Source organism: Micromesistius poutassou (genome assembly GCF_964030765.1).
Source record: "Micromesistius poutassou genome assembly, chromosome: 23".
NCBI lineage: Eukaryota > Metazoa > Chordata > Actinopteri > Gadiformes > Gadidae > Micromesistius > Micromesistius poutassou.
This window is the reverse complement of record NC_140293.1, coordinates 10,912,165-10,938,355: the sequence shown is the minus strand read 5'-3', so window position 1 is coordinate 10,938,355 and position 26,191 is coordinate 10,912,165. Positions and strand designations below refer to the sequence as shown.

At 47.3% G+C, this 26,191-nt stretch overlaps 1 protein-coding gene across 3 annotated transcripts in view; it reads right to left on the bottom strand.

Annotated features, from left to right (window-relative positions):
• Positions 1-16,913: 16,913 nt before the first annotated feature.
• Positions 16,914-26,191, bottom strand: part of tmem102 (transmembrane protein 102) — a 36,014-nt gene continuing 26,736 nt past the window's right edge. For all 3 annotated transcript variants that reach the window (XM_084487044.1, XM_084487046.1, XM_084487045.1), the window contains exons 4-6: positions 22,676-22,869; positions 19,783-19,995; positions 16,914-18,586 (exon numbers count right to left, since the gene is read on the bottom strand). In XM_084487044.1, the coding sequence (XP_084343170.1) occupies positions 17,954-18,586; positions 19,783-19,995; positions 22,676-22,869 (1,040 nt within the window). In that variant the 3' untranslated portion in view covers positions 16,914-17,953. The remainder of the gene's footprint in view (positions 18,587-19,782; positions 19,996-22,675; positions 22,870-26,191) is intronic.

Here is a 26,191-nt window from a genome sequence, read left to right as displayed (position 1 = left end):
TTGACAGGGCAATATGTAAAGCGTCTTAGAGTACCATAGTAAGCGCTATATAAATCTGATTTATTATTATTATTATTATTATTATTATTAAGAAGATCCTCCCGCTCTGCAGTAGTGTCCCCGGCCGGGCCGACCGTATTGAGAGGATTAAACAGCCCGGTGTCCTCTGCAGGTGCCCCCCCCACCCCACCTCTCCCCGTTTGCTTGTTACACTCACAAACCGCATGCAGGCTGAGATGACTCATCCCACCGGAGGAGGAGGAGGAGGAGGAGGAGGGGGAGGAGGGGACCGGCGACGTAATCCCCCCCTCCCTCCCACATCTCCCCTCCGTTTCTCCTTTCCCCTGGTGGTGCTTTCACAGGCACGCATACACGCACAGATGCATACACACACACACACACGCACACACACACGCACACACACACACGCTGAGATGCACGCACACACACGCCCGCATACACAAACACGACACACGCCTGCGCATTCCTTTTCTTCCATACATCCTTTCTCCGTTGTGCATTGATGTATATTTTTTCTACGTTTCTTCTTCGTCTTTGTTTCCTTAAGTCCTATTACGGTCGTCCGCTTCTCTTTGTCACCTGGGATTGATAAGGTACATCTCACCTTGAGGTACCACACTCGATGGGCTGGAGGGGTGCCATGACAACAAAGCACAATACATATAAATATATATCGATCCATCGACTATCAACTGAGGTATAAAAACAATAAACAACATTTCTGTGAGTTTCTTCACGATGAACTTCAAATTAAAAAGATTAAAGTTTAAATGTTTTTTGTTGTTCCTCCGGGGAAAATAATGACCATGATGAAAATGGAAATGGTCCTTATGCTGCATGCTTCTTCCCGAAGAACGGATAAGAATGGCACATCAGCGCCATTTTCAACATGGTACAATTTAGTCTTTCACCCCTCAGCTCGGGGACTGCGATTGGACGGTTTGATTGGTGCACATCTGCCACTCAGTGGACTCGGTCCAGAGAACTGCTCCCTATTGGTTGAGGAATAACCACCATAAAACCATCCCATAAAAAATGTTAGGCCTAAAAGGAGGAATATCCGTTTATAAGTTTAGAACATATTTTCTGGTTATCAAGGCAAATAAACAAGGGAATGTGCAGTAAAAAGCCATAAATTGGTATCGACTTCTAAACCATAGTTTGGTTCATAATATATAGCCTAATATAGGGTAATGAAATAACTACATTTTTGAAATTCAAAGAAAATTGCTTCATTGGTTTGGAAATAAAGGTAAAATAGATAGAGAAAGTTGAGTATGAATCGATAATGAAACTTTAATTTGAGCTCAATTTCCTCTTCCTTTCCCATCTATTGGCAGTGTAATTGCCAACTGCAAACAAACACACTCTCCATGAATACAAAGTACCATGTCTTTAAGTACCACCGCGTGTATATACACACACCATGTTCTGTCAGTTCAGAAGTGAATTTGTATTTAATGTGAATGAACACAGTAGAGACTAGTGATGCGTAGTCTAGCACCATCAGCCTCAATCAATGCACCCTACGTAGCAAACTTTGTTTTCAACTGCTTTGGGATTTTTCACTCTGAACATGCCAGTGAAATGGATGAGGAAGTGTGTCAACTGCACTCTCACGCTGAAAAATGTGGACTTTGGAGTTGGAGCTACTTTAAGGGTTCAGGTCGTCACTCACAGCAGGATGAGTGACAATGAGAATGATCAGAGAAACACTTTGCTAGTTTCAAAAATAACAAATATGTCAGGCTTTTTCTTGCGGAGACTTGACCTCCAGTGCCAATCCATCAATCACCCGGTGACTTGACAATGTCACACGTGAGAATATATATCCGTCTTCATCCTGGTTAACTCAAAACGTGGATCCCCTCCTGAGTAAACACGGCGCAGGCCCATGCCGCGGCCGCGTGATCCGACACGACACGAAGTGTGCACGGCCGACATAGCCTCCAACTACAAACCACAGCCACATGTATGCAAGTGAACGCAATATTAAAGCGGAAGTAAGAGGGACTGCAGTGGGTATAGTTACTGTTGCTGCGTGTGCATTTGTGTGTGTTTGTTTGTGTGTGTGTGTGTGTGTGTGTGTGTGTGTGTGTGTGTGTGTGTGTGTGTGTGTGTGTGTGTGTGTGTGTGTGTGTGTGTGTGTGTGTGTGTGTATGTGTGTCCAAGCACGTGCTTCTGTTGGGGAGAATTTGTGTGTTTATTTCATTGCATCTTGTGTGTTGTTTCACTAGGCGTGTGTGTCTGTGTGTAATTGGGTTAGCCAAGCATGTGCCAGACATTTGTATACACACACACATGCACACACATCATACACACACCTCCTTCCCACTCCCAGCCTTCCCTCTGCGTCTCCCTCGTTCCTGCTGCTTTAATAACACACATCGACCTGGATGCTCGTACACAGAGTAATATTTGATTCAGAGCGCATTACTCCTCTCCACATCTCCCTGCTGCCTGCTCTCTCCCTCACCCCCTTTCTCTTCTCATCCGTTTCCATTATCTCTTCCCAGAGTATACCCCCGCCCCCCCCCCCAGCCAAACCGAAAAGACCGGTGTGTGTGTGTGTGTGTGTGTGTGTGCAGTTGTGTGCGTGTAAAAAACGGATTGCCTGACCTTTGTATTTTTTTTTATCCCTAAAAGGGCATATAGTTTTCGTACGGAAAAGCTCTTCAATAGAAGTAGAATCAATTTGCATGTGTGCATCTGTGTACACACACATTTACAGACCCATGCACACACACACACACACACACACACACACACACACACACACACACACACTCCCATTAGCTTGAAGTCACTTAACAAAAGAAAAAGCCACACACATGTATCCATACATTTACAGACACACACACAAAACAACACTCGTCGTCACAAAACGATGAAAATCTCACACACACACACGCACGCACACACACACCGAGCCGACACACACAGACACACAGCCATTAGCTCAATGTCACTCAACAAAAGAAAGCGTGGCCCTTCTGCATGGACCGGAGTCATTGTGCGTTCCATTAGGTAATCCATTCCACTGCATAATGCGCCTTAGTCAAAGTCATTGGCTTTTGCTCGACTTCTCTGTGCACAAGTGGTTCACGGGGTGCATTCCCAGTCTTGTCAATCACCATATCCGTGTGTGTGAGTGTCTGCGTGTGTGTGTGTGTGTGTGTGTGAATTCACTGTACAGTACAGTACAGTACAGTATACACGGGCCATACTGTTGTGACGGGTCCAGCGACATACCCTAACCTAACCCTAACCCTAACCCTAACCCCCTAACCCTAACCCCCTAACCCTACCCCTACCCCTAACCCTAACCCCCTAACCCTAACCCTAACCCCCTAACCCTAACCCCCTAACCCTAACCCCCTAACCCTAACCCCTAACCCCCTAACCCTAACCCTACCCTAACCCCCTAACCACATGCGTCCGGTGAGGAAACTCAACGGAGGTGGCCGTACCTGGATTCCCAACCCCTGCTCTACTGCACCAATTGCACCAATTATTTTTGTGTTTGCACTACTTTTGTGTTTATTTAAGTCTCAGGTGACTTTCCTTGTGATTCTCTTATAAATTGTATGATTTGATATTATTGCATTGTTGAAGGCAGCAGACTCAGGGATTTCATTGCTGTTGCTTTACTTGTCGTGAGTACACCACCACTTCCACTTCCAATACACGTCCACTTCCACTGCTGTGCCGATGACACCCAGCTCTACCTCACCGCTAAACCTTCGTCCTCTCTCCCGCCCGCTTCCCTCACTGATTGCATCTCTGAAATAAAAGCCTGGTTCACCCAAAACTTCCTTCAATTAAACAGTAGCAAAACAGAGGTTCTCCTCATTGGCACAAAATCCACTCCATCCAAAACCGACGGCTTCCCACTCATTATTGACAGCTCCTCCGCCCCGCCCTCCCCCAGGTTAAGAGTCTGGGTGTCATCATCGACGGCACACTATCCTTTCAATCCCATATCAATAACATCACCCGGTCTGCCTACTTCCACTTACGAAGCATCAATCGCCTCCGCCCCTCCCTTACCCCCCACACTGCCTCCATCCTTGGCCACAGCCTCGTCACCTCCCGCCTGGACTATTGCAACTCTCTCCTCTCTGGCCTCCCTCAAAAATCACTCCATAGACTTCAACTGGTCCACAACTCAGCTGCCGGCATTATAACAAGAACCCCCTGTATCCACCACATCAGCCCTGTCCTCCAACAGCTCCACTGGCTCCCTGTTCAGTCCCGCATTCAATACAAGGTTCTCCTGGTAACATTCAAGGCCCTTCACAACCTCGCCCCCCCCCCCATATCTGTCAGACCTCCTCCATGTTCCCACCCCCTCCCTCTCTCTCAGATCCTCTTCTGCCATACACCTGTCTGTCCCCTCCGCCCGTCTCACCACCACGGGGGGAGAGCATTCAGCCGCTCTGCCCCCCGCCTCTGGAACTCTCTACCACCCGTACTTAGAAACACTGACTCACTCCCCCATTTCAAATCACAACTCAAAACTCATCTGTTTAAAATTGCCTATTCTCTCTGATGTCAATTCCCTGTCCCAGCCTTTTTTTTTTTGTAACGGTCCTTATTCTGTGTTTTATTGATATTGTTGTGTTTTTTACTACTATTAACATTGATGTGTTTTCTTTTTTGATGTGTTTTTTACTTTGTGTACGGTGACCTTGAGTGTCCAGAAAGGCCTTCTAAATAAAATGTATTATTATTATTATTATTATGAATACGACAAATAAACCATCTTTTAAAACAGCCACATCCTTTGTTTAAAACTTATGTATCTTAAAATTAAGGCATTCAAATTGGCTACCGGTCCTGTACTAAGTTAGGAACCCCTGCAACTGAGCAATTGGAATTATACTGCAGCTGTGGTTCACCATGCACGTCTCCCTACAGACCACATGTGTGCTGGGTGAACAGGACACGATCAACGTGTTGATGGTTCAGCCAAACATGCACCGGGGCTGTCAGGGGATATTCAAAATTCTAATCTGAATTCGAAATGGAAATAAATGACAAGCTATTTACCGCGAGCAGCTTGGGCCAGCCTGGGCCCGCGCTGCATGACGGACAGGAGGGACGGAACCAGAGGAAACAAACTCAATAATTAAACAGCCGTGTTTGAAAGTCGGAGAGTTCACAACCCAACTGGGCCACAGAGAGATCTGCTCTCTGAGCAGGCTGAAGAGGCTGGCAACAGTTTGGATTTCGGTCAGTAGACAGCAACACTGTGGAACCTCGGGGCAAAGTGGTGTGCAAGCTATCAAGCGATTATTATTTTCCCGTCTTATGTCCAGCAGAGCTGCCTTGGAGCGGTCAATGTCCGCTCAACTGAGAACAAGCTGTCTCTCAGAGTGGGATTAAATGAATGATTGGTCATTTATGTTATTCTATAACCTCATTCTTAGGTTATTACCTAGGTTAGGTAATATTCATATCGGTTTAATTAAACCATTTGATAGTATTGCCGATAACAACTCAACAAAGGATCCTTTCTTGCTCAGCAAAAATGGAAAGACATTATCAAATTGCCCTCTTATGGTTATTGCGCAATAAAAGACATTCAAATCGGGTTCGAACCTCCGTTTTTTTTTTTTTTTGAAGGAATATTCAAACGTCAATTTTGGCCGTATTTGACTGCCCCAACCTGCACACGCAACTTTTGAGATACTGCATAGTTTGGCTTGCTCACTCATTGGTGAATATATAAGGGGTAGTGTACTTGATGACTTGGGAAGATTACATAAAGATACGTTTTAAAAAGTCATCATCAAACTGCACCAATATCCCACAGTATTTGCTTTTGTCAGGGAAAAAATGAAATTCCCTTACAGTGTCTAACCAGGAATGTAAACTTAAGAGAAAATAGGGTTTAAAAATAAATTGTGTGTAGTTAGAAGAAAAAGTGCCAGTGAGTGATGTAAAGCTACAAAAACAAACTACTGGCAGGTCTTTTCCAGAAGTAGATGTCCATCAATGCGGCCATTGGAGAAACAGCTGGCTGGACATTTTTGCAACTGCCGCTAGCGCAAGCGCTAGCTCAGCATCTCCAAGGTTACTGGAGGCTTAACAGATTCCTACCAGTCATTAAAACGTTAATGGGGGAATTTGTGTTTTATCAATCCTTTCATGTGTGTGTCTGCGCGCGCATTCAAAGATTAAGGACAGGAATGCATTTCCATAACCGTGTATGTTAGCTCAATAAAGCTTTATTAACATTAATGTTACGGGACTCAAAGGAGCCTTAAAGTCTTTCAGGAGAGGAGAATGTCCAACTTGTATAATGTTCCCCACGCCCAAAGCCGAGCATAAGGTATTGGATTGGAGGAAATCGTAAAAAAGAAAGTGTTGTTTCAGCAACTCCTCATTAAAGAGATCAATGGACATAGAAACCACAAGGCCTTATGCAGGAAGAGTTGTGCTCCTGAGTTTTCTTTCTTGTTGGCAATAATATCTTAATGAAACAAGCCAAAGCGACAGTTTAATTGGGACATAACAAATAAAAAGCCATTAAAACTATCACTAGTTCGGAAAAACGCGAGACCAGAAGGGGTTCCTAGGTAAGGGGTTGCTAGGTAAGGTAAGGGGTTCCTAGGTAAGGGGTTCATAGGTAAGGGGTTCCTAGGTAAGGGGTTCATAGGTAAGGGGTTCCTAAGTAAGGGGTTCCTAGGTAAAGGGTTCTTAGGTAAGGGGTTCCTAGGTAAGGGGTTCCTAGGTAAAGGGTTCCTAGGTAAAGGGTTCTTAGGTAAGGGGTTCCTAGGTAAGGGGTTCCTAGGTAAAGGGTTCTTAGGTAAGGGGTTCTTAGGTAAGAGGTTCTTAGGTAAGGCGTTCCTAGGTAAGGGGTTCCTACGTGAGCAGGGGACTTTCCCTGCTCACTACTCTGTCCGGAGAGACGAGGACGTCGGGAGTCAAGGTCTCGTCTAAGCCAGGAGCATCTGCAACGAGACCAGGAGAGAAATCTAAAGACGCTTCATTGTGGATTCGGGCGATGACGCATCGATAGAATTACGACGGCGTGATCAAATCAAATCAAATCAAATGATTATGTTATATTATTATGTTGGTCGTGTACCTGGGAGAGGAAACGTTGCCTTAATTTAATTTCAGAGATTCAGGGGCCATGACCAATTCCCTCGTTGGCCTGAGATTCCCTGTAATTACACCCCTGTTTAATTAGTCTGGGAAGAGGAGGGGAGGGGTAGAGCCCGCTCTCAATGGCTCTCACTGAGTAGAGAGAGAGAGAGAGAGGGACACATGCAGATGGTCAAATGTAGAGGTCCCTCCACCTTCACCGAGGACAAAGGGTCACTCTGTGGCCGCTGCGTGGGGAGGACCAGCAATGGAAGAACTCAGTGCTGTGTCAGCATCCCCCCGCCCCCCCCCCAGAGAATAATGAGGCTAAACAAAAAGGGAGGGATAATTCAGCAGCTGAGGAGAGCTTATGAGGGGGGGGGGGGGGGGGAGCAGGAGGGGTGGGGCGGGGTGGGAGGTGGATAAAAGATGGCCGTGTGTGTGAAGGTGATCTGTATCGAGGGGACGGCGACACTTTGAGAAAAGGTTTAATTTAAGAGTTTCTAATCGCACGGCAACCGAGCTAAACAGAGTTCTGCCATTACACTAAAGTGTGTGTGTGTGTGTGTAACATTTACACCCGTACCGCTCCTGACGAGCTGGCTGTCGCCCTGCACCGTCCTACGTCGCTTTGGATAAAAGTCCCCTGAATGTAAAATGTGTAAAATGTCTGAAAGCCTACAAGAGAACAAAACAACGCTTATCGCCAGTATAGGTCAGTATAGGTCAGTATAGGTCAGTATAGGCTGGCCACCTCTAGTCCTCACCTCTAGTTGCTACTAAATTCCGACACACTGGACCTTTAAATGTAAATATCAATAATATAAAATAAAAAATTGATATCAAATATTTGAAATGACAATTGAATGACATTTTAAAAGACTTTAAAGTCCCATTTCTCTCCCCTGAACAAGAACACTTGCTTTGAGTGCCAGAGTACCAGAAGGAGAGCACTTGTAGTTTACCTTTTGTTACAAAGGATGAGGAGAAAGACAAATAGTTATTGGGTACATCTACTAAACCAAGAGGTACCCAACAGGACCATCAGATGGCTAAAGCCCTGCTCACACTAAAGCAAAGCGACTTTTCGCCTCACGTTACCGGGTTAGGTTTGACAACCCACGAATGTTCATGCTCTCCTCTACCTGATTGAACCACTTTTGTGATTCAATCAGGTCACATGCACTCACATATGGTAGTTTGATTATAAAATGTAATGTTTTCTTATCAACACAGGTGACACATTTCAGTAACGACGCAGGGAAGACTAGTAGTGAACAGGGTTGGGGCAAGATGGTGAAAGCTACAAGATTGAAGGCAGTCCAAATGAAAGTGGACTCTTTGAATGCAAGAAAAAAAGGCAGGAAAAAAAAGGTTTTTGCCACGCAAGCAGGGAACCCTTATGATGACATGACAGGGAGCGATAGGCGGTGGAAGACCTCTGCAGTTTGCCAGCAGAACCAGTCAGTGACAGTTCCCAAGGTACCAAGACATCATGGAAAATTCTGCACTGGCGACAGTTAACAGATTCAATCTATGGTATGTGCATAATTCATTTCATTCATTTTCATCTTTGGAGAGCGAATGTTACCAATGTTTAAAACCATGAGAACCAGATTAAATACCATTGAATAATTAAATGAATATATTTCAATATTGGAAAACAATAGGCCAATAGCAACAGAAAATGCATGACCCTCACCCTAACCCTCATCTCAACCAGGTGATCGCACTGCCAACCTCAGGTCCTTCACTCTAACTGCTTGTGTCAGCAGGCGAGAGAAAAGTCAAGTCTACACGCGAGTAAAGGAGTGTGGGAAACGAAAGTCAATACTTTAACCACACACACACACAAAATTGCATGTGATCAGACCGACGCGCACTTGCGCGCACACAGAAACACAGACACGCGCCATTTTCATAAACGCATCCACACGCGACGAGTGCACCTTTCATCTGATAACAGAATCAGGCCTGAGAGAGAGTGAGAGAGAGTGAGACAGACCGAAGAGTACGCACGAGAGAGAGGGGGGGGGCCGAGGAGGCAAATCAATAAAAGTAATTGTGTTCAATGATGGACAAGACTGCCCGTGTCCTAATCAAAGCCAGCGCCATACAGGATGTCCTCCACCAGCCTTTGCAGGCACACTTAGGGATGGGTTTACACACACACACACAGGCACACACACACACACACGCGCACACACACACACACACACACACACGTGGAAGTGCCTTCAGTGAATAGAGATGGTGGGGATAAGAGGAGGAGAGAGTGAGTGATGTCGGCTGCTGTTAATAAAAAGAAGAGATCAGACAGTGATTCATTCTTTCCGTGTAACTCTTTACAAAACACTAAAGAAAAGGGCTGAACACGCACGCACACGCATACACACACACACACACGCGCGCGCACGCACGCACACACACACACACACACACACACACATACACACACAGTGAGGAATAGCGTGCAGGGCGAGGCTTTCCAGGGGCGGCTAGCTTGATGACAGCCTCAAACTGAAAGGATCCCAAGTTAACAAAAGACGACAGAAAAGAGCTTATATCCAAAACAGCCGTGGAGGGGAGGGGGGAGCAGGAGGGGGAGGGGGTCAGGGGGGGGACGAGGAGGCGGGGGGGGGGGGGTGGTACTGCTGTCAGCAGGACATTAGCTCACAGGGGACTCCCAAGGTGTGCATTTTTCCCTCTCCTTGTGGGGAAATAAATATTTATGAGAGGCGCATTTCAACTCGGGCCAAAAAGTTTAAATAAATAAATAAATAAAAGCCTGTTTGAGGATTCAGGGGAGGTTTGTCGCTAGGAGAATGGAGAGTGTTCTTTGGTTTGATTTTACCGTTTTTCTAAGTGGTTAGCTATATGCTAATAAGACAAACACTACCGATTAATCTAACGACAGATTTGTTCACTACTATATAGGCAGACAGACAGACATATATCTATATATATATATATATATATATATAAATATATACATACACACATTGACATGTGCCTGTTTGATTGCTATATTTGTGTGAAGCTGAGTAAAGAGGGTCATGTTACTGTCTGGTTCCCCTCGGCCGGCCATAACACATTAAGATATATATATATATACATATATATATATATATATATATATATATACACACATTTATACATAATATATATGTACAATCTTGTGGCTATCACAACGATATTCATTATATATAATACACTTGGTAATGATTTATAAAAAATATGAAAAGTGGTATTCTCCAGCATTTGAATCAGAAACTGATCTTTGTTGAAGATGGAAAGAGGGAGGTTAAGGTGACACACAAGAACAGCCACCATCAAGAGTGGTGATGTGGGTGGGGCGGGGGATGAGGAAGACCCCCTTTAACAAAACAGAGTTTTGTATGCTTGATTGAATGTTGAACGCTGGAGACAATCTCCGCTCCTCTCCCCCATATCCCCACACCGCCTCTCTCTACCCACTACACCCTCCCCCCTCTATCTCTATCTCCTCTCTCTACCCACTACACCCTCCCCCCTCTATCTCTATCTCCTCTCTCTACCCACTACACCCTCCCCCCTCTATCTCTATCTCACCACCTCTCTCTACCCACTACACCCTCCCCCCTCTATCTCTATCTCACCACCTCTCTCTACCCACTACACCCTCCCCCCTCTATCTCTATCTCACCACCTCTCTCTACCCACTACACCCTCCCCCCTCTATCTCCATCTCACCGCCTCTCTCTACCCACTACACCCTCCCCCCTCTATCTCTATCTCACCACCTCTCTCTACCCACTACACCCTCCCCCCTCTATCTCTATCTCACCGCCTCTCTCTACCCACTACACCCTCCCCCCTCTATCTCTATCTCACCGCCTCTCTCTACCCACTAAACCCTCCCCCCTCTATCTCACCACCTCTCTCTACCCACTACACCCTCCCCCCTCTATCTCTATCTCACCACCTCTCTCTACCCACTACACCCTCCCCCCTCTATCTCTATCTCACCACCTCTCTCTACCCACTACACCCTCCCCCCTCTATCTCTATCTCACCACCTCTCTCTACCCACTACACCCTCCCTCCTCTATCTCTATCTCCTCTCTCTACCCACTACACCCTCCCCCCTCTATCTCTATCTCACTCCCTCGTCCAAAGAATCCTTTGAGCACACCTGGCCAGAACGGAACAAACAGGGAACGGACGACATCCACTTTAGGTTCAATCCGTGCACTAACAAATCACCCCTAAACCAAAGCAGCTAGTCATCAACGGACACTTCTGTAGCATGTACTGTATTAGGAATAGGGACACACATGTAGGACAGCAAAATGGAAAAGTTACCAACGGCGACTTCCGGTGCTGGCAGGCATACACACTCTCATACACACTTACCTTTGGAGCCAAGGCCTTGCTACTAGGCTATTGGAGTTATACTGTCACACACAGTGTGTGTGTGTGTGTGTGTGTGTGTGTGTGTGTGTGTGTGTGTGTGTGTGTGTGTGTGTGTGTGTGTGTGAACACATGGCATGTCCCGCTTTTCAGCTCCAGTTTCGCACTGACAGAAGAGACCACCGCAGGGCTATTGAGTAGCAGCCTGGCCTCGTTGATGCAACACACACGCACGCAAGCGCACACACACACACACACACACACACACACACACACACACACACACACACATACACACGCACAGACAGGTCTGAGTTTACACTGGCCTATTTACATGGTAGATTGGGTCAGAGTGGTCTGCGTGTGATACCTGTGGGGAAGGAACCCCTCCAGCAGTACCGTGTGGTTGGTCAGGACAGCCGACGCGCTGCATTTAGATCCATTTGGGGCGGGGCTTGTACTTGAACTTGAACCACTGCACTTTAACTCACAGCAGGACATGGATAGGAGCTACAGGGGCCGGCACAATAAGCTTAGCTCATCCTTATCTGGTTTAACATGTTTTGAATGAAATAAGAACGTTGACTGACTTTCTGCTCTTCCTATATCCCTGTAGCCTGGTGTGGTCTAAAACCTAAAGGCTTTACATTTAAACGAGACGTAAACACTTTACATTTAAAGGAGACCTCATTACATCTAAAGGCAAGGTTAAAGGGACTTGGCGCTTCATCCAAACGGGAATGTGTGTGTGATCAACATTATCGATCGTTTGAATGTTTATTCCCGCCAGCTTGAACTTCATGACACACTCAATAATAAACAATAGTTTTAGGCAAACAAGTTGACAAAAGGGAACTCGAATGTCTAATTGAATTTCCTTGTTGTGTTTTTGTGTTTTCTTCCGAGTGCCGGCCATCTGTGCTCTGTGTGCGCCGGGTTGGGACTAGCAGAGCCCATATGGACCGGGGTCACGCAACTGGGAAGTCACGCAGCAAAACTCCACCGCCTCCTAATCATCTTTAATAGCCATCAACAGATTGCAGCTGTCGCTAGGTGTGTGTGTGTGTGTGTGTGTGTGTGTGTGTGTGTGTCAGTATTAATGGGAACTGATGCCATTACCGTTTGTGCCTCAAACATCTGCCCCCTCATTCAGATAACGAAAAGCGAACCACTTCCAAATATAGAGAACCTCATATATATATATATATATATATATATAAATATAATACATCTAATGCTAGGGACTCTCCCCGCGGGTCAGAAACAAAAGACAACAAAACCCTCTTAATGTTTTAGATTAGGACCCCAGGCATAGATCCAGAGCATAACGCTCAGAGGAAAATAACAAGTCAATGGACTGCGTTTATACCGCGCTTTTATAACCAGCGGCCACTCAAAGCGCTTTACAATATTGCCCAACATTCACCCGTTCATCCACACATTCATAGACCGACGGCGGAGTCAGCCACGCAGGGCGACAGCCAGCTGGTCAGCAGCAGTCAGGGTGAGGGCGTCTCGCTCAGGGACACCTCCACACTCAGCTAGGAGGAGCCGGGGATCGAACCAGCAACCTTCAGGTTACCAGTCAACCCGCTCTACCTCCTGAACCACATGCCTCCATTGGTAACACTTTACATTAAAGGTACATTAATTAACCATTAAACATTATTATATATATAGCATTAACATAGTGGTTAACACTAACACTATTAAATAATGTATACATTAATGCCTTAGTTAACACAAACACCCTTAGCTTGGAAAACATGTGCCCACCATTAGCAAATTATTCCTACACCACTACACTATTTTCTGTTTATTTATGCATTGACTATGCAGTATTGTTAATTAAGCATTAATTAAAGTACCCTAATGTAAAGTGATACCACTAGGTTTCATCATTGGGAGGCGAAATGGACCAGAATTAAACGATTTATAGAGAGAGATTCCCTTGAGTCGGGGATGGGTCCGTTTTATTCTTAATAAACCTTCTAATTCTGATATTTTGAAGGCAGTAAATAGCCTCAGCAGTGAGGTAACGTAGTGGTACAACAGGATAAGTCGGCCAACATTTGAATCAAATAACATAGCAATCATTTTGAAAAGTTTGTTCACGTTACATGACTTGAGAAGCTCCCTTCTTAAGGGCACTACTTCAGCTAAATTGGTATTTAGGTAATGCAACATGAGGTCAACAGGGGGGGGGGGAATTAAGGAATCATATTTCAAAATAAAAGCCAAATAGGACGTTTTATATTACACCAAAATCTACCTCACTAAAGGAACCTAATAGTATTAGTAGTAATAGTATATCTAATTATAAGCTTCCAAAGTACCTTTTGACATTCTTCAAATTAAAAGTCCCTGGCCATCACCATTCTAACTGATTGAATGCCTCTGGGACGGTTCTGGTTTTAACTCGTCCAGCGTCACGTACACTGTCTTAGAGCGCCCTCTGTTGGTAATAAGGTATATTACACGCCAAATCAAACCACCATTATCTCCCATCTGATGATGACGTAGCCAAGATAATGGAATGACTTACATAGATACAAGAGAAAATCACAGTATTATAATTTTAAATGTAGTGATTTATTTCATGCTACTGCTGTACCATTCAGGATAAAAATATCAAACACAGCGCACCCCTCCCTCACGTCATTACAGAAAAACGTTTGTGATACAGAAAAGAAAAATTATGCTCACACGCAATACTAAAAAGGAAAAACTGAATTTATAAAACGGATAGAAATATAGCACACAAGAAACTGGAGTGATTGAATACAACGTGAGCGTAATCTCAACGCACATTTTCCAAGTGGCGGTTCTATTGGAAAAGTCAGTATAGGCCCCCTGTTGTCAGACAGCTTCAGAGCTTTACATTAAGGAAGCTGATTCAGTAGCAGGGGTTTGATTCAGTAGACAATATCCTGATATACATTCATTGTATTTTTCTGTCACTTTTGAAAGAAATCTTAAAACAATCATCAGTAGTTTGAGCAAAGACAGCAAAGATCACAACAATCACCAATCAAGGGTGGCTTTCATAACGATATGCATTGTAAATAATATCAATAACTATGATAATAATAAAAATTAGTGTTTAATTGTAGCGCTTTTTCAATGCCTTTGGGGATGTTAACCCAGGATTTCTTTGTTTTTCTTTCCTTGCGTGAGTATCAATCCAACGAGGCAATAGACGTTTGCATATTTAGAAATCAACAACAATAATATTGTAAGCTTAAACCATGAGTACATAGATTGTGGTAGCGTTTCATGTTTACAATGTCCGTGAAGCTAGAACTGTATTAGCATCAGGAGGGAAATCTATCTCTCTCCCTCTATATATATATATATACTGTATATATATATATATATATGAATATTTTATACATAGTTTGTATATATAAGCTTAATGGTACGAAATGTTTTCTCACCAGTTTCATCTAGGCTGTGGTGCATCCATATTTAAAAAGTGCTGAAGACACACACTCCAAATTCTGAACCAGCTATAACAACTTGCTTTGGAAATGTTTTTTTTTGCTTTTTTTTTTTTAACCACACACACACACACACACACACACACACACACACACACACACACACACACACACACACACACACACACACACACACACACACACACACACACACACACACACACACACACACACACACACACAAAGTGCCAGTAGCCTTCAGAGATAACGGCGACCACCTGATTAAAAATTCTCAGTAGTAAAAACACACAGACGCTTTTAAAAACCATCATTTTGAAAAAGTACAGACATAAGAGAAGCGGTCCGAAGCAGCGACTGGGGCAGCAGAACTCACGGTTGGCGTACCCGGGAGGAAACACAACCTGGTTACAAGCTAGCTTACACCGAGCACGGTCACAACTGAGCGCACTGAAGCGCAGTAGCCCCAACAGTCCATTCAGTCACACTAAGTGGATCAACGTAAGCCAACAACATCCTCCTTCATGTGTGTTCATGTGTCCGTATGCACGTGTCAACATGGCTGCCCTGGAAAGGGGGGTCCCTCGACGCTATTAAGCAAGGCAGCAACGACAACGTCTACCCTCAGATAGACCGCTAACAGGCTGGTCAGGAGAGCGACTAGCAGAACAAGACCAAAGCCAAATAATGACAGCGCAGGGGGGGAAAGCTTAGGCCAATTTGAGGTGGAAAAAGGAGAGCGAGAGAGAGAGAGAGAGAGCGAGGGAGAAAGAGCGAGGGAGAGATAGGGAGAGAGGGAGTACAGGTAGGGACACAGAAACAAGACGACGACAGGAAGGGAAGAGAGGACAGAAGGAGAGAAGGAGTAAAAGACCTAACGGGCGGACAGAACGGGCGACGGGAGAAAATAAAAGATGCCGAGAGACAGGCGGGGGAGGGGGGGGGGGGGGGGGGGGGAGAGAGCGGGAGGGAGGGGGACAACCTCAAGATGGTCGCCCCCTGGAGGCACACCAACGTCCTCCAAACTCTCTCTCTCTCTTGTTGCTTTCTCCCAGTCAGTCCATCGCCCACCCACCCACCCTTCACTCCCTCCCTCCCTCCCTCCCTCCCCCCTCTCTCTCTCTGTCTATCCTCCCTCCCTCCCCCCTCTCCCTGTCTGTCCTCCCTCCCTCCCCCCTCTCTCTCTCTCTCTGTCTGTCCTCCCTCCCTCCCCCCTCTCCCTGTCTGTCTGTCCTCCCTCCCTCCCTGTGACTCACATCTGGGGAGACGAGATAGCGACCAGAGCCCAAAATTCCCCGGGGGTGGGGGGGGGACGGGGACATTTCGTGTGAGGGCGTCTGTCTGTATCGCACCCTGCTCCGGGTTTACACACACACACACACACACACACACACACACACACACACACACACACACACACACACACACACACACACACACACACACACACACACACACACACACACACACACACACACACACACACACACAGGGCCGTTATCAGCGGGACTGACCTCCTCTGCAATTACACGTGAAACTAGGCAAAAAAAATAAAATAAAGAACAAGTACGGTAAGAAAATGAACCACAAAGAACTGAAAAACTCAAGAGCGTGTGCGTTTTCTTTCTGCGCATGAGTCCGGATTCTTCCACCACTGAATAATTCTACATTCAACACACTCGCAGCATCTCCTACCAGTAGCTGTGTGGAGTTCCTCACCCCTTGCTCGCCCTCCCTCCCTCTCCTCTCCTCTCCCTCCCTCTCCCTCTCTACCCGGGCAACGGGATAGGATCGCGACCGGGGGGGGGGGGGGGGGTCGACTGAGCTGGACGGAGGGCCAGAAGCCGTTAAGACTTTAAGACTCTGGGGAGCAGCGTGAGTTCCCCTTCCCCTGACGTTAGTCTTTGGTGCGCTCCGCTGTATGACGCAATGAGGCCACGAGGGGGGGGGGGGGGGGGGAGAAGATCAAAGAGAAGGGGTCAGGGGGGGGGAAATCACCCTCGAGGCGATGGGACACGTCGTGTCACTCACACCAGGAAAGGACGACTTGAGATATACCTGAGAAAGAAAAGGAAAGGAAACAAGGAAGAGGGGGAAGAGGGAGGAGCGGAGAGTGGAACTCGGGGGGGAGGAGAGGGAGGGAGGGAGCCTTTGTTGCCGTGTTTAAGACAAATAATTAGCCAACGTTACAGTGGGTTGCATCAGCCCCACCTCCGTTTAGCTCTCTCGCTCATTCTTCTTTACATTCAGCATCTTCTATCAAGTGGGCCAAAATGAAATTAAATAAAAAAGGACATTCAGACAAAATCGGCGTCCATCGTCCTTTTCATCGTGAGAACAGTTAATCAAAACCCCAGACAACACACACACACACACACACACACAGACCCAAACACGCACAAACACCGTTTTCTTCTCCATCGTTTCCCGTTACCCCCTGCTGGCACCTCGGTCTCAAAGCACCATCTGGAAGGTTTGGTTAAGGCCGGCTTGTTACCGTTGTCAGGCTCTAGATTGGGTGTCTGGGGCGAGAGAGGGGCTCCGCTGTGAGCGGGGTTCGGTTCGTCTCCTCGTTTGTTTATTTCTTTAAGGGGTCCACTCAACACACACACACACACACACACACACACACACACACACACACACACACACACACACACACACACACACACACACACACACACGCTTTTGGTTTAAAAAAGACAGTCTGGCAAGCAGCAGTTGTTGGGTTTGCGTTGGCGTCGTTCGCCGTGAGCGTTTCGTGTCGTTTGGCCGCCGGCCGGCCGGGAGCCGCCGAGCCTGACGGGCGAGCAGACGGCGGTCGGCGGGGACGGAAGAGTCGTGACCCCGGCCCGCCCGCCGCGCTCCCAGAGAGAGAGAGACTCGCGCGGGAGGAACGGGATGTGTTGTCGCGTGAACTCTGAGGGGGACGGCCGCGGCGGCGGGGGGGGGGGAGCGGCGAGCGGGCCCTCTGAGCGGGGGGCGACTCAGTAGAACTTGTCGTCGATGCGAAAGTGCGGGCGCGTCACGTCGTCGGGGTTGAGGAACACCGAGATGGACTTGCCCGGGTTCTCCGTCACCAGCTGCTGCAGCCGCTGCGCCAGCCGGTCCTCGCACGGCGAGATGATCCCGTTGGCCGGCGCGTGCCCCGGCGACCCGGCCTGCCCGTTGGCCCCGCCCCCGCCGCCGCCGCCGGCCAGCAGCGCCGCCGCCGCCTCCTTCTTCAGCTGCCCGGCCTGCCGCGCCTGGTCCAGGGCGGCGCGCAGGTGCTCGGCCGGGTCCGAGCGCACGTGGCCCAGCTTGCGGGCCAGCAGCAGGGCCTGGCCGTCCGACAGGTGCTCCAGCATGTTGCACTGGGGCAGGAAGTAGTTGGGGCAGTTCTTGCCCAGGATGCAGTGCGCCAGGTCGTCCAGCAGGCCCAGCAGCAGGCGCCCGGGCGTGTCGCCCTCGGGACAGGACAGGTAGGCGGCCGGCAGGCGGTCGCAGGCCCAGAAGAGGAGCGTGCGCAGGTGGTAGGGGCTGAGGCCGGTCCGCGGCCGCGACAGCAGGCGGGACAGCACGGCCTTGGAGGCCTGGAAGGCCTGCGCCATGGGGAAGGGGATGCACTTCTTCAGCTGCACCTGGAGGGGAGGGGGGGGGGGAGACAGGGAGGGAGGGGGGGGGAGACGGAGAGAGACAGGGGGGGGGAGACAGAGAGAGACAGGGAGGAGGAGGATGGGGAGACGGAGGGAGACAAGGAGGGAGATAGAGAGAGAGAGACAGGGAGGGAGAGGGGGGAGACGGAGAGAGACAAGGAGGGAGATAGAGAGAGAGAGACAGGGAGGAGGAGGATGGGGAGACGGAGAGAGACAAGGAGGGAGAGAGGGGAGACGGAGAGAGACAAGGAGGGAGAGAGGGGAGACGGAGAGAGAGACAGGGAGGGAGAGGGGGGGAGGGGGGGGAGAGAGACAGGGAGGGAGATAGAGAGAGAGACAGGGAGGGAGAGGGGGGAGATGGAGAGAGAGACAAGGAGGGAGATAGAGAGAGAGAGACAGGGAGGGATAGGGGGGAGACGGAGAGAGACAGAGAGAGACAGGGAGGGAGATAGAGAGAGAGAGACAGGGAGGGAGAGGGGGGAGACGGAGAGAGAGACAGGGAGGGAGGGGGGGAGACGGAGAGAGAGACAGGGAGGGAGGGGGGGGGAGATGGAGAGAGACAAGGAGGGAGATAGAGAGAGAGACAGGGAGGGAGATAGAGAGAGAGACAGGGAGGGAGGGGGGGAGACAGAGAGACAGGGAGGGAGGGGGGAGGGGGGGGAGATGGAGAGAGAGACAGGGAGGGAGGGGGGGAGACAGAGAGACAGGGAGGGAGGGGGGAGGGGGGGGAGATGGAGAGAGAGACAGGGAGGGAGATAAAGGGAGAGGGACAGGGAGGGAGGGGGGGAGAGAGAGACAGGGAGGGAGATAGAGAGAGACAGGGAGGGAGGGGGGGAGAGAGAGACAGGGAGGGAGATAGAGAGAGAGAGACAGGGAGGGATAGGGGTGGGAGAGAGAAAGATGCCGACAAAGAGAGGGAGAGAGAGAAACAACAAAGAGAGAAAGAACAAAGAGAATGTCAAATAATGCCAGATGTCAGAAAATTGCTGAAAGCTGATCAATAAATGACAGTTAATGTGTTAAAATTCAACAAATAAATGACAACAAATGAACACAAGTAAATTACAATTAATGGATAAAACCAAATCAATACCACATAAAAAAACATTAAAAAAAAAAAAACATTAAAAAAAATGAAACGATGAAATGAATCTCCAAAGCTAACGGCACGCGGCGGGCACCTCGCTACGGGAGAAGGCCAGCCTCCACTCGCGGTCGGGCCGGCCGGCCAGCGGCGAGCAGCAGGGCAGCAGGTAGAAGCCCGAGATGGCCTCCTCCTCCGTGATCTTGCCGTCCCAGAAGTGGTTGGCCGTCAGCCAGCCCTGGGCCACGGCGGGCCAGCCCCGGAACGACACCACGGGCACCAGGTCGTACAGCACCCGGCTGGAGCCCGCCTGGGGGGGGGAGGAGAGGGTCTCAATGGATGGTTTTACCAGAGACACTATAGAAGGAGGAGACACATCACTGAATAAATCACCCATTGAAATGCATGGGGAAACTTCGTAACGCCAAGATGGCAGTTGTTTGCACGTGTCCCGCCTCTTCCGGTGCCGTTGCTCCAATCATTTTGCAGGTCCTACGCGGCCACGCTTTTTGCGACATTTATTATTTTCAATCAGGAGGGAAGAACCAGCAGCTGGAGCGGCACAAGCAGCATCGACTGGAAAACTGACTACCTGTTATCTTGTTGGCTCAGCAGCAAAAGCTAACTTTTAAAGCTAACTTGCTGTCAGTGCAGTGCCGGTGTCGTTATGCCGTAAATGAAAACTGTGTCGTGAAGCATTGCGCATGCGCAGTCCAAGATTACCTGTAAGAAAAAGGGCTTTTAAAACGTTAATTTGATACAAAACCACCAAACCCTTTCAGCGATTTTAGTCTGTTTTTCATCGTGATTTCAAACATGTATTTTTTATGCCCCTTAGATCTCGGAAAATGGAGATCCAGCTCTCTCCCTATTCATTAGACAGGGCCCTGGTCTTCTTAAGACCAAATAGCTGCCCGAAAGGCGTGGCCAAGATGGCCGCGAGTGAGAGGACTTGCCTAGAAGGACTTTGGTTTTACTGAAATACTACTGGGCTTGTTAAAATGAGCAGGGTTTACATTTACATCTACATTCAGGGCATTTAGCAGACGCTTTTATCCAAAGCGACTTACAATAAGTACTAGTAGTAGTAGTAGTAGTAGTAGTACTAGTACTGGTATTTGTCAGAAGAAAGAGAAACAACTCGCTGTTGGGACAGTAAGGGTATTCATAGAAACAAGTGCCCAACAAAGCTAGCTAGGATAAGACGATACACAATGCTGAGTACTTTTTTAAGTGCCAGGACGTAAAAACATACAAAATCATCATCAACACTTTTAAGGAGAGAAGCGCAGAGATGTAGCTGTTATTAGAGGTGTCTGTTTTGTCTGTCTGTCTGTCTGTCTGTCTCTCTGTCTGTCTGTCTGTCCGACGGCTTCCCGCTCTGTGCGTGCGTCGCAGACGACCCCAGGAAGTGCAGTATCGAGTGAAAGGTGTTCAGATCTACCGTACACATTCATTAGTAGTGTGTTACTACAGCTAAGGAGTACACACCGTGTAGCGTACTGAGAGGGGACCGCTATTGACCGTTACACCACCCAACGGCATGCTGGGTAGAGCACGCTCACTAAAGCCTGTTTGGGAGCAGATGTAGAAAGAGAGACCAGAGATGCGGCGACGCAGCGACGTAACCTTCGGAACGGACGCTTTTGTTCCAGGAAATAGCCTAGTCCCAAAAAGCTACATAGACGGATCCCAAACGGACAGCTGTCTCTAGGTAGCCTCTGCGTGTAGGTCTGTCCCTCGACTCTCTCGACCACCACTCATCTGCCCCTCACGCTGGCCCTGGTGTGTTCTCCAGCGGTCCAGGGTGGAGCTGGTTGGCTGAGCAGCGATACAAAGCCACCAGACTGTTCAGAGCGGGCCCGTTCTGGACCGCCGCTGCACTGGTTGATACAGTATACAGTACAGTTGATACAGTATAGTTGATACAGTATACAGTATAGTTGATACAGTATACAGTATAGTTGATACAGTATAGTTGATACAGTATACAGTATAGTTGATACAGTATACAGTATAGTTGATACAGTATAGTTGATACAGTATACAGTATAGTTGATACAGTATACAGTATAGTTGATACAGTATACAGTATAGTTGATACAGTATACAGTATAGTTGATACAGTATAGTTGATACAGTATACAGTATAGTTGATACAGTATACAGTATAGTTGATACAGTATACAGTATAGTTGATACAGTAATAGTTGATACAGTATAGTTGATACAGTATACAGTATAGTTGATACGGTATACAGTATAGTTGATACGGTATACAGTATAGTTGATACAGTATACAGTATAGTTGATACAGTATACAGTATAGTTGATACGGTATACAGTATAGTTGATACGGTATACAGTATAGTTGATACAGTATACAGTATAGTTGATACAGTATACAGTATAGTTGATACAGTATACAGTATAGTTGATACAGTATACAGTATAGTTGATACAGTAATAGTTGATACAGTATAACGTAGGGAAAAATGAAACGCTCAAACATGTCCTTCCGAAACAGTTCAAGAAAATACTGTCATTGCTTACAGATTATGGATTAGAGTTGCACGCTATTAGACGATTCTTTCATTCATTTCTTTTTAACAGATAATTTGCCTCCATTTCATTGATTGTTGTCATTTCATCAACGGCGTCACTTCCTTTTATTACATCTACAACACCCTAAGGCTTTGTCTCCGCTGTCATTCCCTTCCCGGGGACAAACACGCTGAACTGCATTATTTCTGTTTGGGTATCCACAGTCTGGTGCTTAGGAATGAGCGGGTTGAGGTGGTTCATCTGGCGAGGACGCCCACCGGACGCCCACCGGACGCCCACCGGACGCCCACCGGTCTCCTCCGTAGGGAGTCGTTCCAGGCACGCCCAGCGGGGAGGAGACCCCGGGGAGGACCCGGCACTAGGTGGAGAGATGGTATCTCGTTGAAAACGACATGAGAGAGAGGAGGTGAGTGTGGAGGGCTCGCCTGGAGGATGATGGTGGTGAGGGGGCCGTTGCGCTCCAGTCTCTCCGGGACGGGGATGCCCCTCTTGGGGTTTCGCCGCAGCTCCTCCACGGCCTGGCTCACCACGGCCCAGAACCAGTCCGTCACCAGCGCCGGGGAGAAGTAGCAGCCGTCTAGAGACTGCGGGGAACCGGGCGAGGAGGCGGAGCTTCTGCCTGCAAGACCAGAGGGAGGGAGGAGTCACGAGGGTGGGGCGTGGCCGACCTGACACATCAGACGATCATCACTTGAGAAGTGTTGAACTTGAATAGGATTTTGGCGTAGAGCAAGCATGTAGCGAGACAGGGAAGCATCAGACATATCAGGACATGTGCAGATGCATTTTAAATCACCACAGATGAATAATTATGAGTGGTAACAAATACAATTTGACAAATTGGATGTGTTTCTTCTTGGGGTGTATTTCCTGCCCAACTCTTCATGAATAAAGCATAAAAATGCAAAATAAATTCTCAAAAAATGTAAAAATATTACATTGATATGTATCGATTCTCATATCGCCTGAAGAAGCGATATTTTGTCCCACCCCTAGTCTCATTTCCCTGCATCATTTAAAGCTTCTGGGAGAGCTTTAGGCTGTAGGAAAAGTAGCGAATTGTAGTAGTGAGTTAACAGACTTTGATGACCATACGAATAAATGTCATTCCTTTAATCTCTTTAACGAGGGAGAGCTAGTAGCAGACTGTTATGTTATGTGTATGTTATGTCCATTGTTTGTTTATCGCTCTACTACTCTGGCTTCCTGAGATTATGAAGTGATACTCATAAATGTTGAAATGTTTTTCAAGGGAGCCAAGTCTTATATCCTGGTTCTCATTGGTACAGGGAGGATGACACACACACACACACACACACACACACACACACACACACACACACACACACACACACACACACACACACACACACACACACACACACACACACACACACACACACACTAAGAATTGCTGTCACAATTCTGGTTCCCCATTAAACCAGATCACATTAAAATAAGTGAGGAGTGTATCGGTGTGTCGGCCGTGGAACCTCACACAAAACACATTGTTGCTTTGAGTTAGGGGGTGTCTGCGCTGCCGTGTACAAATCATGCGTCTCTGTTTCACAGCCAGACCGCCCGAGCAACCAGAGGCTGCTTTGCCTGCGAGCACACCGACCGTCTTCAACCACCTTTGAGGCTTTGTGTCCAAAACCCACTTGCCTCCAAACAAAACGCCAGGAGCAGAATAACAATTGAGCAACAAAGACGAGAGTAGAACAACGGTGTTTAATTCACGACAAGCTTAAAAGCTGTTTAGGGACATTTCCGTTTGCAGGGAGAGCTTTGCCTGCTCCCACCACCATGGATAGGACACGCCCATTCTGCAAGAGGAGCGTTCACATGGGGGCAGCATGCTTCATCACCGTCCACTACCCTTTATTCTTTAGTCATTTGCATCCAGCTTTATCTAAGTGCTTCATGTACCCTTAGATTACCTTGATAAACCAAGTGTGTAATTTGGTTAGATTTCACATATGGTTTACATAAGGATGAGTGAGAGGTGGAAGATTCAAGGCTGATTTATATGGGTAGTTATGTAGCACATATGGCTTATAAAGATTGTCTATGAATCCAATCTATAAGGGATTTATGTTAATGAATGCTAGAATGATATGCATCCATAATTCTCCCGATCGTTTGCTTGCTCCCTTGGTGATTTTTAGTAGAGTAGAGAAGCGAAGTTGAGGTATAATCTGCTTCCAAAGTGCCTAGTTATCTACCCTAAATGGGTCTGGAGAAAATAAATAATTGCATTAAACAGAAGGGGAGTGCTAGGGGGGAGAAACATTGAATAACTCATTATAACTCATATTAAATATACAATTATGCTGGCTGAAATTAAGTCGTCAAAAACCGATTTTCAGATTTTATACTAATTGCATGCAAAGACCACTTACAACAATCATTGATGGTTATTCCAAATACTATCACTTATGACTAGAATCCTCATTTATAGAACAGGCCCAGTGACGTACATAGATCTAGTTTTCTGCCGTTCAGGGTTTAAACCTAGAACCTTTGGGTTGGGTATCACTAACACTAACCACTACTAGAATATCTTGCTCCCTGTTGGCCTATGAACGGGGGGCGGTTGAAACCTTTTGAGAGTGACTCTGTGACTTAGGCTTAAAGCTGCAGTAGGTACGATTCGAGAGTTAAAACATTTAAAAACATCATTCTCGGCCTACTCCGGTGGTTTCGCTGCCTTGAGAAGTGTAGCATTTGGAAACGGGTGATTGACAGGCATGAATGAACTCCCTGAACGAATCAGGAAAGAGGTGCCCTGATTGGTCAATAAGTAGCTGGGAGATGTCTAAAATATAAATTGGCTGATAAGGAGGCAGGTGCCGTCAACCTCAGAGAGATATACTCACTCACTTGTAGCAGACCGACAGCTATAACCTTTCTATAAAAAATGCCTTGAACTTAAAGGAGAATTTCACCGTGGAGACATGAATCTGTATTGAAAGTGGGTCATATATGTAGTCGAATAGTAACATAAATTTCTAATTTGGTGCCTTCTTGACCGAGAAAAGGCAGGCAGTGACTTTTTGGCGCTTGTGGATTGAAGACGACAACTCCCACAATGCCAATCAGCGTTCACTCCCTGAGGGACGTAACATAACAGCCAATCAGCGTTCACTCCCTGAGGGGCGTAACATAACAGCCAATCAGCGTTCACTCCCTGAGTGGCGTAACATAACAGCCAATCAGCGTTCACTCCCTGAGTGACGTAACATAACAGCCAATCAGCGTTCACTCCCTGAGGGACGTAACATAACAGCCAATCAGCGTTCACTCCCTACGGTCCAGAGTGAATGCAGCAGGAGGAGAAAGTGATTGTTGCCGTTTGCGGTCTCCCGGAGCTCTATATCTAAATAATATAATAATATATAGGTATCTATATAATATAATATATAATATCACGGCCAAAAGCTGTGTGCGCCTTCGGATGATATTATGAAGACTGCGTCGGGTTCTCGGACGTCTCTGGTCCTTCCACAACAAGTAAAGACTCGTAGTGGGGGTTACCCAGAGTCCTGCGTGACCCACACAATTTGGATGAAACAGGTGAAAAATAATGTACTGTGTGGGACACGGGTGCGGGTCGGGTCGGACTCCTGACCAGCGCGGGTCGGTCGCGGGTTTTGCGATGGCGAGCTAGACTTCTCCGGTGCTGGATATGTTATTCAGGAGCGGAGGAGTCGACTAAAACCGTCCACAGTGTGGTCGATGTGCTTTTTTTGCAGAGCAATCTAAAGCACCACGCCAAACACCAGGTAGTGTAATTCCCTGTGTTCCATCTAATGTGTCGGTTGCAGGCGTCTATATCAATTTATAGCGAGTCTGGTCGGGTGCGGAACGTAATTCGAGGGTAAAATAACACCTGTGTATTGATTCTTGGCCATGCTGGAGAAGGAATTGGGGAAAACAAC